General features: G+C 46.9%; 1 protein-coding gene across 1 annotated transcript; it reads left to right on the top strand.

Annotated features, from left to right (window-relative positions):
* Window positions 1-5473: 5473 nt before the first annotated feature.
* LOC122381711 (transmembrane protein FAM155A-like) lies at window positions 5474-14527 on the top strand. Its single transcript, XM_043366200.1, has 4 exons — window positions 5474-6045; window positions 13249-13435; window positions 13835-13956; window positions 14486-14527. The coding sequence occupies exons 1-4, from the start codon at window positions 5593-5595 to the stop codon at window positions 14525-14527; spliced, it is 804 nt and encodes a 267-aa protein (XP_043222135.1). The 5' UTR covers window positions 5474-5592.
* The last annotated feature ends 856 nt before the right edge of the window (window positions 14528-15383 follow it).

Genomic DNA, 15383 nt, shown 5'->3' with positions numbered 1-15383 from the left:
ATAAGAAATATTTTTTAATGTAGCCTGATGATCATCATATATTAGTTAAGTTTTAAGCGAAATAGACAAAGAGAATAATATTTCGACCACGGGTCATCATCAGATTCGAATAGGAAAATCGAGCAGCCAGCCAAAGACAACGAACCAAGATCCAGATAGCAAAAATATGCGGTGTAACGTGCCTAATCAGATGACACCCTAAAAGGAGATACACAATATAAATAACAGCAACGGTACATATAGACATGCCAAATACGTAACTGGCTTCTGCAATGGGTAACGACGGATACAATGCATACCTAGACAAACATGTCGCGTACATAGTAACAAATCATACGATGACGAGTATGATAACGGGTAAAGTAGGCGCCACGATGACGTGTTTTTATTCAGCAGCGGTTTTCTATTTCTAATCTCAATGGATTCTGTTATTCTAAGATTTGCTTCGTCTTTACATATGTCCAGAATAGTGATTTCAAATTGCTCATTTTTGGCTTGAATTGTCGCATGCGCCGTCAACATATGATCACCAAGGTCAGTCCCACCCTTTTTGTTTCTAGCATCACCCAAGTGTTCCATAAATCGTGTCCTTATCATATAAGGACACGATTTATGATATATGATGATATGATATGATATATGATAAGGACACGATTCGTGTCCTTATCATATAAGGACACGATTTATGATATATGATGATATGATATGATATATGATAAGGACACGATTTATGGAACACTTGGGTGATGCTAGAAACAAGGAGTGGGACTGACCTTGGTGATCATATGTTGACGGCGAATGCGACAATTCAAGCCAAAAATGAGCAATTTGAAATCACTATTCTGGACATATGTAAAGACGAAGCAAATCTTAGAATAACAGAATCCATTGAGATTAGAAATAGAAAACCGCTGCTGAATAAAAACACGTCATCGTGGCGCCTACTTTACCCGTTATCATGCTCGTCATCGTATGATTTGTAACTATGTACGCGACATGTTTGTCTAGGTATGCATTGTATCCGTCGTTACCCATTGCAGAAGCCAGTTACGTATTTGGCATGTCTATATGTACCGTTGCTGTTATTTATATTGTGTATCTCCTTTTAGGGTGTCATCTGAGGCCTGTTTCACTAACAAATAAAGTGTGTAACTACAAAGAAAAAACTTGAGTTTAAAAGAAATATTTACCAACATTTGAAATTTGGATTTCACGAAACCTCCGAGCATGAATTTTGAGTTTAAAATTTACCAACTTTTTTACAAGAAAAAAGTTTGTAAGAAACATCGAAATCGCAAACTTTCTGTTTCACGAAGACCAAAAACTTGAAAGAAAACGTTGAACCAAGGTATATAAAAACACTGCGTTGAACTTACAAACCCGAAATTCCAGTGGCTCTTACGTTCGGAATTTTATTACTTTTTGTGCAATGATGCAAAGCAATCAATTATTTAAAACAAATATGATATGCTGAGTCATCATAGTGAGTCATTTTATGCTCTTTTTTACTTAGCACAATCCCTACGAACCAGCTACGAGCAATAAATAAATATCGTCATGTTTTGTCATTCGCGCGCCATAATTGCATTCAACAGTCTTCTGCTGTCAAATGTTTTGCGTGTTATTTTCTTTCAATAATAAAATATTGTGAAGTATCATTTATAGGTCATTTAGAAACAGCATCATTATTTATAATTTATTCATGCATTTTTTGACATGAATACTAGACATAATTTGATAAAAAGAAGCAATATCTGTAACATGTTGTAGTTCTTGATTAAAAACATTTTTACTGTTTACAAGTTTTTTTGCAAACTCTTTTTATCGGAGGTGCCGCTGGTGATGAAGTTTAGTGAAATCCGATTTTACATAAGACGCGTTTACATAAGGTTTGTTGCAAGCTTATATCTCCGTCCGCGATGTTGCAAAAGATGCCAATGGTGCTGAACAATTCACAAAATGATCCCCTCTAAATATTTGAAGACCACTGCATCGAAATTATCGCCAAATTAACGAGCTAGAGCCTCGTCAAATATGCTATGTAAACCGGGTTATAGTTTGCAAAAATACTTATGAATTGTAAAGTTCAAACACTTGTAATCGCAAGTTTTTAGTGAAACAGGCCTCTGATTAGGCACGTTACACCGCATATTTTTGCTATCTGGATCTTGGTTCGTTGTCTTTGGCTGGCTGCTCGATTTTCCTATTCGAATCTGATGATGACCCGTGGTCGAAATATTATTCTCTTTGTCTATTTCGCTTAAAACTTAACTAATATATGATGAGCATCAGGCTACATTTAAAAATATTTCTTATATACATACTAATAAATATGCTCAGCAATAGCATCTCCATTCTAAAAAATGTATGGTTTATGGGGCCATTCCGACTCGTTTTAGTAATTAAAACAGGGAGTTGATTTTTCACCCTTTGACTTATAATGGGGAGGTCGAGAAATTGACCTGACCTTAGGTCATCGATATCAAAATTCCGAGATAAACAAATTGTAGCTACCAATGATCTTATAACATCCTGCGACTTTCAAAGACCTCCGGCATCTACTGTAGCTCTGACATGGTGATAAAGTTGCAAAAAAGTGACTTGAGGCTGGGTCATTCAAAGTGACCTGGTGACCTGACCTTGAAAGTTAGGAGGTTCAAACTTGCACACCATGTGTAAAATTGATGAGAGGATAGTCGTACTAATTTCGCGGCGCTACGCGCCGCGGTTTTCCCGCTATCTACGAAAAACCTCAGGGGGGCGGATATCCGCCCCCCGTCGGTGCGCGGGTTAAGATCAATTCAAAGAACGTCACCCGAGATCATCAAAAGGCAAATTTTTCCGATTTTCAAGTTCCTTGGCGATTCGTCTCATGGCTTTTACACGACGTCGACAACTGGAATATCATACAAAAGCACTCGACAGCTCTTTTGAAGCCTTTTCGCCTCTTGTCTTCGAACTTGACCTAAGGTCAACGGTCCATAAGGTAATCTTGAGCGGTTCAGCCTCCAGAGAGCAAAAGCCGTTAAAACCGTCCTTTTTGCAAAACAATGTTTTACAGTAGTAATGGCATTACTGCGTAACAACTTATAACTGCGAATTGCTTTGTATACCTGCCAAGTTTGCACGACATTGATTTTACGACCAAAGTGGTTTTCTCGCCGAGATGCTTTGAATCGACCTTACGGGTCAGCTAAGTTTTTTCCTAAGGTCAAGGTCGTGAGATGGCCAGAAATGATTCCGTGCGCCATTCGATTCGCATTGCTGAGTTGAACACATCCAAGTTTTCCGATGGCTTTAGTTGTTTCATAACTTTCTGTTGAATACCTCCCTATCCCATCCCCCATTGTTTGCTGGCTACCACCGACAGCGTACCGATGCGACATCTATATGAGACCAGTCTTACTAAAGCTTGCATTTTGTCCACATCTCAGTTTTATGCCGAGAACGATCATGTGCATGGCGCATGCCATCGTTGCCAAACCATATACTGGAATAATTGCTTACATTTTGTCGATGTCCATGAAGACAGCCTGCATGTCGTCCTCTTTCGCCAAAGAAGTTTGGCGTGAAGTGCGTTCAAAATAACGCACTGACTTCTCGAATTTATATTCAGCCCATGTTGTTTTTAACGTACCTATTTCTATTATCTGTTTAACAATTTCTTTTTTTTCTTTTTTTTATAAATTTTGTCCGAACCTTTTGATGGGAAGGATTCACAAGGACAGAGCCACCGCTAAGCGAAGCTTGTTGCGATGACCCTGCCCTCTACCCTCCGATCGCGCAATTCCGATTCTATGGCAGAATTTAGAGTCCAAAGTTTAACGTGCGCACAAAGCCGCGCACGGCCGGTCCCCTCGCTGACTTCGCCTGGCTACGGCCTGCCACCAACCGCAACCATACCTGTCAGGAGGCCCATAAATGTCGAGCGCCCGTCGCGCTTCGAACCCGGAACTGTTATAACCGGGAACGCGTGCTCTCACCACGCGGAGTCCAACGCTCTAACCAACTGAGCTACGGGACCGGCCTCGTACTTGGACGGCGGCAAGGCCCGTCGCGCTTCGAACCCGGACTGTTATAACCGGGAACGCGTGCTCTCACCACGCGGAGTCCAACGCTCTAACAAACTGAGCTTCGTTGGCCTCGTACTTGGACGGCGGCAATTTTTATATCTAGTTGCGTCAGACATCGGAACACCGATGAAAGTTACCAGGAGGATAACAAATTTCAACTACCTACTCGTATTCTTGGCGGAATATTTAAATGAAAGGGTTAAATGATCTTCATCCAAACTGCGACTCCCGTGACAAAGCGTCCATGTCTCCCATTTTACATTTTATTTAAAGACGTGACTCTCGACCACAATTCCGGAGCCAAATCTGTGAAGTCAGCATCAAAGACGGTCGGCGAGCGACCGGCTGAGGGCCCTCGTCGGCTGACGTGAGGACGGAGCGGTGCGCGCGGTGACGCCGGCAGTCGAACCGTCGCCGCGGACCGCCCGCGGCCGCCGCGGCGCCGTGCCGCATCGACACGATCAGAGCCGCTGCTGGGGCCGGCGCAGTCAGCGACGGAGATAGATCTGACTGCTCAGCGGTATACCTACATGGGATGTCTAGTCAGCGTTGGGGATATGGCTGGTCTGCTCAGAGGTATAGCTGTACTGAGCTGTCTGATCAAAGTCAAAGACTGAAATAGCGAGGCAGAAGTCCAGACTGATCCCTCTGATTAGCGGTGCAGACTACAGACTGAAACATCGTTTCATAAAGCACTTATTCACCAGCAGTACGGGCTGATTTTTTTACATCGATTCAATAGCCATCAATTTCGTATAAAAAATAATCCACATAAAATACGTCAAATTTAAAATACAAATACCTACCAAATTCACATTGTTCTCAATAGACGGTACATTACTTAGGTAACATTTTTTTTCCAAAACAAAATGAAAACATGTCTTTTAAATTAACTTCTTTGTATTTAGAATCGAATTCAATAGATTTGCTTTTGATTGAGTACTGTTATAAGCCACCTAAGCTAGTCGAGGGCACTAAATGATACATATAAGCAGCAGTAGTACTTACCTACACTTCACATTACGCATAGGTAAGTCCTGGCTTTTCCGAGAGTCTGAGAAGAAGAGTATATTTCTTCCCATGACTGCCTCTCGTATAATCCTAAAACATGACACGTTCCCGACAAGACAAGGATGGGATTTCGACGCCCTCAGCTCATGAACTCCCTTACGTTCGAAACGGGACAATGGCCATCCCAGCAGCCACAGGTAATTGACGCTCCACAATGGGCTGCGGCCGTCCGCCGGCCGCATCGGGCCGGAAGTTCGCGTACCGTGTCCCCCTGTCGAGGTGGCCGATCGCGGCTAACGAGCGGTCGGATCTCGGCGTCGGTCGGCAGCGTCGAGCGCCGTCCCAGTCGATCGGCACCGGTGGCCGCGCGCGCCGCCCCTCTGCCGTCGGCGGCGACGGGACGAGTCCGTCGGCGGCGGCGGCGGCGGCGGGCCAGAGCAAGATGGCGCCCCGCTGAGAGGAGTGCGCGGTGCGATGGTGCTGCGGCGGCGGCCGCTGCAGCGCGCTGATGCCGCCGGCGCGGCGCCGTGACCGGCCCGGAGCGCAGCTGCAGCTCGGCCCGCTGCTCCTCGGACTGTGGCTGCTGGCCGCCGAGACAGGCCGCCGCCACCCGGCCGCCGCACATCGCCTGCAAGAGTGCCTTTCCGCCAACCGGAGCCAGTGCGCGGCCCCGACCGGCGGCGACGGGGCCGGCCAGGGCTCCGGCTGCCCGGCGCTGCTGCTGCTGCGCCGCCACAGGCTCAAACACTGTCCGGAGGTCAGCCTGTGGTTCACGGTGCCGTGGGACCTGCGCAGCGACGCGCCGCTGCGGTGTGACCAGAGCAGGCTCGAACACCACCTGGCCAGCCTCGCTGTGCGTGATAGAGAAGTGGGCGCGATGTATGAGAGCTTCGTGAGCATCCTGGACCGATACGATTGTGACGCGCGTTACTCCGTGATGCACAACTGTTCAACGTGTAAGGTGAGTGCGGCGGACGCTGCAGACCGCAGAACCAACGATCCGTTCTGAGTTAAGACGTACGAACTAGGTATTGCGATAAATACGCTACCGTTACCTAGTGAATGGTTGAATGAATGGCCGAGGCGATGCTTTCTTATTTCCATCCAACTTTTAATAATGGCCCCTGCGGCCTGCAAGCAGTTCTCGTGCTGATCAAATGTAAGGGTAAGTGGTAACGAAACTGGCAAGACGGCGTAAGCTAGAAGCTTAAACTTCACAGCACCGGAGTCTAAATGCGGCTGCAAATGGGACGTTTGGCACGAGGCTCTAAACGTTTATCGTGGTTAACACTACCTGTAACTGATCGGAGAGGGATAGGAGAATTGTCATGGCTTAGTGAATCTCGGCGGAGTGAGGCGAGAGAGGATTGGGACGCTTAAGTCCAATGGTTGGGCCTAAGGTGACACGACAGGTTTATAGGAGCCAAACGTGGATCAAACGAGCAGGAGCCAGACTCCATCGAGGCACATCAGTCCTAACGGTGTGCCTCGGGCCCAGCGGTGCACCAGCCGCTGGTCGAATCAGTCCAACGTATCCTCCCCTCATACCTTGATCCCACGTCCCTTGAATGAAAATAAGGAAAAACAAACTTAAAAAGAGATACGAAATATTTTTCCTTGCTGCTTTTTCATTAGTTCAGAGCCAAATTGTCCAAGAATGTCAAAATCAGGAAAAATTTACTTTGGTTGGATGATTGTACCCTTGGCATGGTCTGAAAGATAACCTATATTTTTATATTTTACTGTTTTGACGACCTTTGGGAAACCGCTTACGTTATGTCGCTACGTGGCCCAGTTAGCGCCGAGCTAGATGGAGCCGGGAGGCGACGTAAAAACTTCCCGGCGTACACGTAAAGGTGTTACGATCAGACCGGGTCCGGCCTGGCTCAAGCTAACGGAAACCTCAGAGCGTCCGGCTGTCCACCTGGCTGTGAGCAATGACGCATTGCACTATTGCCATGTGTCGTCGTTGTCGGTGGGGGTACTACTCTTTGCGCACGTGCAGGGCTCGCTTCTGCATTTTGAAAATGGATTCACCGATGACATTTAGAGTTGACACATCATTGGGAACCATCCAGATGGATGACCGTTGTGCTTAGAACCTACCAATATTGCAAGTTTCAGCGGATATTTCCCTGCTGTATCGGTACATTCGTCCTCACTCCACACATTAAGTGGTAACAGTGAAGTGTAAGCAATGAAATTTCCGACCGATATTTATAGGTGCTTTCCTCCCAGGCAGCGTTTCTCTCACAAAACCGTGCGTGGGTACTTGAAATGCTTGTAGGTATTTGAGTCAAAGGCCATCGTATGTCATTGACTTTTGCTAACCCCATGCACACGGCAATGTTTCAGGTTAGACTTCAGATTGAATAAGCTTGTGATTCCATGTCCAATTTTCCGTATTCAATTCCTCCCGTATTGGCCTTCAGCGTCTGGTGGTATATAGGTGGTAGTGGGGGCGGGGGGGGGGGAGGGGTAGGGGCACAGTCATTTGGCCCCTGATCAAGATAGAGCTTCGTGGAAAATCTAGCGTGTTGCCAGTGAACGAGGAATCAGATAAAACCTTTTTTCATACATTTAGTCCAAACCTTTTGAATGAAAGGATTCATAAGGACAGAGCTAAGCGAAGCTTGTTGCGTTGACCCTGCCCTCTACCCTCTGATCGCGCAATTTCGGTTCTATGACAGAATTTGGAGTCCAAAGTTTAACCCTCGCCCGCACATGGGGGGGGGGGGGGTTGCCACCCCCCTCCCAGGTAGTGTTTCTGCTCTGTACTAAACATTTTACGTACCTAATACGATGGGTGGGAAAGAGAGCGGGGGGGGGTAAGACTGGCAAAACAAGTGTCAAACTGTCGAAGGTGTCAGACTGGCAACTCAAGGTGTCAAAAGCTCAAAAGACTCATAGCCAACGCAAGATATTGGGTAGGCCTTATTCGTCATTTGGGTCATGAGACATGACATGATCTGAAGAACAAGGTCATATCTCCGAAAAAAACACACACAGAAACTTGAAATTTTCAGTGGACGCTGAAAAAAAATAGAAGAGCAGCTATGCCAAAAATCAGGCTTCTAGCTTTAACCCGCGCCCCAGTGGCGGTCTCAGCCAACTTCGCCATAGTGGGGGGGGGGGGGGGAGGCATATGTTACCACCCACCTCTAACTAAAAAACTAAGAGGGCTAGAAAGACGCGGTAAAAAGCAGTCGATAGCTCTCAATGCGTACTTTTGAAAATATCTCATCATTTTTCATCTTAGAGCAATATTGGGGGTCACCAGAGGTCATCAAAGGTCAAAATTTGCCAAATGTCATAATATTTTTCAGGAAACATGCCGTTATCTCAGAAACTATGATAGCTAGAGAAACGCATGAAAAGCAATCGATAGCCTTTCAACTCTTCCTTTGATAAGGTCATCATCAAAATTGACCTCAGGTCAACGGTTAACCCGCGCATGACGGGGGGGGAGCTCTATAGAGCCCCTCTCCCTTTTTCGGCAATATTTTCTAAACTGTTTGACGGATCAAAACGAAACTTGCAGTACCTTCAGCGGCATCAATTTGACACCTTGTGTTAAAATTTTAACTTTCTAGCTACCATGGTTTGGCTGTAAGTGACGTCAAAGTGACGTCATATCGGCCGATTTTGATACAAAATATTGAACTACAGCAAACGCTCTCAAGAGTTCATTTGTAAAGGTAGAACCAGTTTCTTTGCATCAGTGAACTACCAATACACGTAGCTATCAAACTGCTATCTCGAATTTTCAAAATTTTGAAAATTTTGAAAAATATGTATTTACAATTACAAAAAAAACATATATTTTTGATTTTTTTTCAAAAAGTTTTTGATTTTTCGTAAAAACCGGAATATATGTGATAGAACACACACTGATAAACTACTCTAGCAATTTTTAGCCCAATGTCTTCAAAAATAGCCAAGTTATTTGCATTATTGTCAAAATTTTACAGTTATATATTTTTCAAAACCATTTTCAGTACGTTTTTGACATCATACAGCAATATAAATAGCACCATCGTGTTCCTGAGCTCAAACTGCATCTGATAGGCACATTTTTGTTGAAAAATTTCATTTTCAAAATTTGACCTTTTCTGACCTGAAAGTGACCTAACCTCCGGTAAATTTAGCTTAAATTGACCTCAAATGACACAGACGACATTGTTTTCGAAATCTACGAGCAAAATGGACCATAAAACATCCGTCACGTGACCGATACATGATATACAATTTTCGTGACCTAGGATGACCTGGCCTTGACCTGAAAAATTCGAAGAAAAAGTTCGGTATCCTCAGGGTATCTAAGGCATATATCAAGGAGTGCGTAAGCCAAAAATGAGCCTGATCGGACTTGTCAGCCGGCGGTCAGAGCCTAAATTGTAAACAAGCAAAAATGCCGATAATTTTTACTTTGACCTGACCTGTGACGTCATCGGTGACCTCGAGTTCAATGAAAATAGGTTTCGTTAACCAGTTGTTCCAGGGCTATCTGACGCCGTTTGAACTTTGACGATCTGCCCAGTAGTTTCGGGGATAGGAGGGGGGTTCTGGAGAGCCCCCTCCCCCCAGTCACTCGCGTTATGGAAAATACCCCAGTCATGCGCGGGTTAATCCTCCATAGGTCAAACATTTAGTTGTTTTTGAATGCAACTTTTTCACGAATATCTTTTGAACCAGCAAAGATGAAAAATTGGCAATGGCACTATCGTGCTCTCCTTCAGTCGCTTCGGAAAATATATTTTTTTTACCCGGAAAGGTCAAGGTCAAACTTTGACCTGAGGTCAAGGTCACGTGGTGACACAAATAGGTCATGTTGCATATCATTCGATGCGTCTCGACAAGACAAACACAATGAAGCCATCCCCAGCGTTCTATCTGTTTCCAATCGAGAGTTATTGGCAAAAATATGTTTGTAGTCTCAAATGACTTCGGATGACCTTTTTAGAGGCTATCAGCAAAAAGACACCTTGGTCGTCATGGGTGGTCCAAACCATTGTGATTCTGAAATACTTGGCCTGTTCCTATGCGTACACACGGATCTAGAGGCATTTTCATTTTTCTCCATTGACTTATAATGGAAAGGTCACGCCACTGGCCTGACCTTCGGTCACGGATGTAAAAAATCCGAGATATAGGCCAGGGCAGCGCTTGTCGAACAGCACTGCGGATCCGAAGGTTGGGACTTTAATTGTGAAAAACCGCCCGCCCGCCGCCAAACGGAAACAACGCAAAACGCACGCCTAAAACGCCAACGCAAACTTCGCAAAAAAACAATCGCCCGCCCGCCGAAAACCGCAGAAAAAAACGCACAAAATGCCGCAAAAAACGCGCGTCCGCCGCAAAACGCAAACACCGCAAAAAACGCAAACACCGCCGCCACAAAAAAAACGCCAGCATCGCCCGTAAAAAATCCGAGATATACAAAGTAGGTAAGGTGCCCATAACATCGTGCAATCCACCAAGTTTAACCCGCGTCCTGCTGGGGGGGGGGGGGGTGTTTGAACACCCCCCCTTGTGGGTTTTCGCAAATATCTCAAAAACGTACACCTTATCATACATCAATTCTACACATGTTATTAAAATTTCAGACCAAGGTCATTCAAGGTCAGATGACCTAAGGTCAGGTCAATTTTGCGACCTCCCCATTATAAGTCAATGGGAGAAAATTGAAATGCGCCTCTTTTGGACGAAAGACATTATAAACACTACCAAACACTGAATTACAAGTGGTTTAGACACACTGAACATGAAAATGGTGTCCGCGACCCCTGTTTATGCCCTGAGGTCATCTTAGGTCACGAATGGTATCCAACAGTTTTTCGCAAATAACATTTGATAGAGGCATGCTAGAGCGATGAAAGCGCCTTAGATGTGTTCAGCTCGACGATACGAATCGACTGATATGCAGCATGACCCTTTCCTGTCAGGTCATGACCTTGACCTGAGGTCAAATTTTCAAGTTGACCTTCCAAGACCAGGTTATAGTTCATTCGATGCGTCTTGACAAGAGGAACACGATGCCGGTAAAAGTAAGATCGTACAAGGCTTGGGTCAAAAGTTATTGCAGAAAAACTGTTTCCGAAAAAATCGGCTATTTTTGCAGTTTTTGCCCCCTGCAGGCAAAACCGTTGACGTTAGGTCAAATCTGAGAAGTTTACTCAGAAAGGACGTTAATAGGGCTATCGAATGCGCTTTTCCGCAGCGCTGTAGCTCTATTGGTTCCCGAGTTATGCGTTGGCTTCTTGGAAATAGTCGACATTCGTCCTGGAAATCGGCGAAATTTTGCCTTCAATGACCTCTGGTGACCTGACCTTTGACCTGACCAAAAAATTGACCGAAGTGATTCGTCATTATTTTTGACACTCTTTCGAACGCCGTCTTCCACGTATCGCTACGTGGCCCAGGAGCCGAGTTAGAAGGGGGGTGTTCAAACACCCCCCCCCCCCAGCAGGGCGTGGAAATCCAGGACCCCCAGCCGGGCGCGGGTTAAAACCTCTCTGACAAACACTGCAGGGTGGACAAACTTTTTTAGGCTTGGTCAGTTAACTTGACCAAGTGACCTGACCTGACATGACCTGGGGTCAAAAATTTCACACCTTGTCAAAAATTGATGTACAGCAAGCTACGCCAAGCGGCGCGGCGCTTTCTTATTCACAAGCAAAAAACGCGACAGGGTGGTAACATATGCCCCGCCTCCACTGGGGCGAAGGTTAAAAATGTTTAGTGCAGAGCAGAAAAACTGCCTTGGGGGATTTTACTTTCCGTCAAGATTTGGAAGGCACATAAAGGTTTCATCAAAAAAATCAATGCTTTTATAAAACTCGGATTACGCAACTTTATGTTCGTTCCACAAATCCGATTTTTTGGGAAAACACGGCCAATTAACTTATCTAGCTAAGAGGATAACAACATTTTATGCAGCACGCAAGGTACGAGTATGTGATGAAAACGAAAAAGAGCTTACCCTGCCGGGCTTCCCCCGGCTTCCTTATATCCTCATATTTGACCTCAGGTCAACGGTTAGACCCAAAGAGGGCGAAAACCGTCAAAATAGATTTTCCTGATACAATATCCCGCAATAGCTTAGGGCTTAATCAATGTGTAGGTAATTTTTACCTCCGTCATGTTTCTCTCGTCGAGACCCACCAACTGAACTATGATTTGACCTCAGATCCGGATCAAGGTCATGATCTGACCCGAAAAGGTCATGCTGCATATGAAAAAGTCGTATTGTTGAGCGACCTGAGCGTATTTCAAATGCTTTTATTCATTTATTTAGTTCTCAGAATCACCGACGGGATGGCCCATTGATTGACGAAGTCATTATTTAAAATTAATATTTATTTCTCTTTCATGTGTAGGTACAGCAAGTTATTGTCGGAAAAGTGCCAGTGGCCTTTTAATGTCATTACAAAGCCTTTCAAGTGGTTCTTGGTCATCAGCTGCAACCCATGTCCATTGCATACATATAGGTAGATATTTCGTGATTTTGAAAATATATTGTGATTCTTACATGTTTGTTCGAAGTTTGCCTGTAATCTGTTGACCGTCTATTGCTAGCGTACATACAGCCGAGGCGTATATCGCCGCCGTTGTGTAGCTATGTACAGGTCTCGCGGGTTTTAACGGTAGGTTTTGCACCTAGAAAATTTAGTGTACTTCATGCTATATCTTCGTCGTCTTAAGCTTTTAAGTGTTGAAGATGCGATCGACTTGTTGGGTAACAAGCCGGCCATGATCGTGTAAAATGGCTTCATCGTAGATCGATTAGTTTCTGAGATATAACCAGAAATGTAACAGTGCAAAACCTACCGCTTAATCTCGCGAGACCTGTACATTTGCTAGTGTATAGAACTGGTATCGGCGTGATCTGAGTTCAGAGTTCTGACCGTCTCTGTCCCGTACGGAAGGCGTACCGCCGGTGGCTGTGAACTATGTATGTAGTATGTGTACTTGTGTAGTGCAATTGTGTTCAGTAACTGTGGGCTGTTCTGACCGTCTATCTCCTGGACGGGAGATAGACAGCAGGACAGACGACGATCTCCTCGACAGGAGGCGTGCCGCCTCTGACTGTGTGGACTATGTGTAGTGTCGGTGTGTTCAGTACCAAGCTGTGGTCTGTTCTGACCGTCCATTTCCCGCACAGGAGGCGTACCGCCGGTGGCTGTGCGCCGTCTACCTGCCTTACCACGGCGCCAGCCCGGGCGGGGGCCGGTTGCGACCGTGCCGCTCCGTCTGCCAGCGCGTGCAGCAGACCTGTCCGTACCTGCTACCGGCCGAGAGGGCCGAGAGCAGTCACCAGTACGCCGGAGAGCCTACCTTCTACTGCGGAGGTAACCGCTCAGCCAGCCACGGCCTCACCACAGCTGAATTCGCTGAATAACGTATATATTCAGGATAAGTTATTTTCTAATGATGCAACGTGCCTTTGAAAGGGCAGCTTATTAGCTTTTGTGTCTATGTTTGGATCTTATCCTCATAAGGCCGGTCCAAATATGAAGTGTGTTGTAAGATGAAATCATATTGATTATGTAGCGCGGGATGTCGTAAGCCAACCACTAGCCATCAAATAGTTTAAAAAATCACCCCTATCGCAATTATATCAATTTAACGAAAAGGTCAGCATTAACAACTCAGTAGGTCTTAGACAACTAGCTGCTAATCAAACATTCAGAGCGCACGTAGCATTCCAACTGAAGCACTCATTCATTCAGTTTTATGTGTGTTCGCAGATAAGGACATACCCGAGGTGGTACCTTTCGTCACGGGCGCGCCGCAGTACGGTGACGACGACTGCTGCTTCCATCCGGGCTGCGTCCGCGGCACGGAGTGTGACCGGCACGGCTCGTGTCCGGTGCCGGCGGGACGCCGCGCCGCCGCCCCCTGGACAATACAGCGCCGCCGGCGCCGCGCGCTGACCTCCGCGACCGGCCGGCCGACGGCCGCCCCCGGCATCACGGCGGCGGCGGCGGCGGCGGCAGCGGGGGCGGGGGCGGCCCTGTGGCTGGCTGTGAGGTGGAGCGCGCGCCGCCGCCGCCGAGCTCGAACGAAAAGTGCGCGCAGTAGTGACGGTTAGCGTATGCCTCCTAGTGGCCTGAGATGTGAGTGAACGAGTGTCGTGCGTGTTTCGCAGAGAGCTGTCCATTTGTGCGTGTGTGTGTGTGTGTGTGTGTGGGTGTGCGCGCCGGCGGTGGGCGGGCCGGCGGTTTTGTACGGCGCGCGGCGCACGGGTCCGGCCGGTCGGACCGTCTCCCGGCGCTCGCTGCGTGCCCACTGCCAGGGGCCGGGTAACGATCGGTCGACGCCGACGCCAGATCGATGGGCCTCGCGCTCCCCTCTCCCACTCCGGCGCCCTCTCTCCCGCTCTCCCACGCTCCTCGCAGCTTCTCTTTCTGTCGGAGAGACCGCTGAGCCAGCGCCGGTGACCACCGATCCTTTGTTACACGGGCCAGCCGCCAGCGAGCACCCGGCCCGCGCCAGCTCGCCCGTTATCACGCTGTTATGGTGGTGTGTTTAGACGCTCTGTACGAGAGCGAGGACAGTTGACCAAGTTTCAATCATGACATGTATCAAAGTGATGCCAAATAGAGGCTTCAAGTCAGGGATGTTTACTGTCTCGCCAATTAGTAGAGCGTTGCCGGAATGACATAGAATTACACATGAATTCAGAAGTCTGCTATGAAGGAGTGATGAGGTTATGAAGAAGCTCAAGTGAAGGTAAAGGCACTTACTATGGTGACTAATACTTACTATGATGTTAAATGCTCTAAGATGTTTATCATTGCTCTTTTTAGTAAAGGTGACATCGGCTTTATTATTGCCTTGAATCTTTTCGCAAGGGTGGGTAAAGTTGGGTACAAAATGAATTACCGGAACCTTTTTTTACCGGTACGTAAAACCAGAGCGTATGGCCCAGCGCCAGGCAGCAGCCGCCTGGTATTGGTAGACTGTGCCGCTCGACTGAGATGTTATGCGGCACAGCCTACCACGCCGCTCCAGCCCGGGTCGGCGAGTGGATTCAGGATTGCTGTATGGGCTGGCCGTGACGTCAACATGTAGCGGTAGGAGCAGACGTCGGTGACCTGGGTCGGGTCATCGGGACTCGGGATCGCCAGCTGCAGAGAGGGAGGGGCGCCGTCAAGTTGAATAATGTGATAGGTACCCCTTGCGACACCACCGATCAGTGCAAGTGGAGTGACGAGTGACTGTGGGGAGGGAAACGACGTCAAGTCAGGACAACCACCGAGCCCACTCTTCCGTCTGGGTTTTGCTTTTTCCCAC

Source organism: Amphibalanus amphitrite, unplaced genomic scaffold (genome assembly GCF_019059575.1).
Source record: "Amphibalanus amphitrite isolate SeventyFive unplaced genomic scaffold, NRLGWU_Aamphi_draft 000125F_arrow, whole genome shotgun sequence".
NCBI classification, from domain to species: domain Eukaryota; kingdom Metazoa; phylum Arthropoda; class Thecostraca; order Balanomorpha; family Balanidae; genus Amphibalanus; species Amphibalanus amphitrite.
This window is presented reverse-complemented; position numbering and strand designations above follow the sequence as displayed.

What these genes read in the sequence shown, in the direction of transcription:
- LOC122381711 (XM_043366200.1), top strand. Translation starts at nt 5,593, where the DNA reads ATGCCGCCGGCGCGGCGCCGTGACCGGCCCGGAGCGCAGCTGCAGCTC. An exon ending in GCCTACCTTCTACTGCGGAG is followed by an intron (nt 13,436 to 13,834) that starts GTAACCGCTCAG and finishes GTGTGTTCGCAG; the next exon opens with ATAAGGACATACCCGAGGTG. An exon ending in ACCGGCACGGCTCGTGTCCG is followed by an intron (nt 13,957 to 14,485) that starts GTGCCGGCGGGA and finishes CGCTCCTCGCAG; the next exon opens with CTTCTCTTTCTGTCGGAGAG.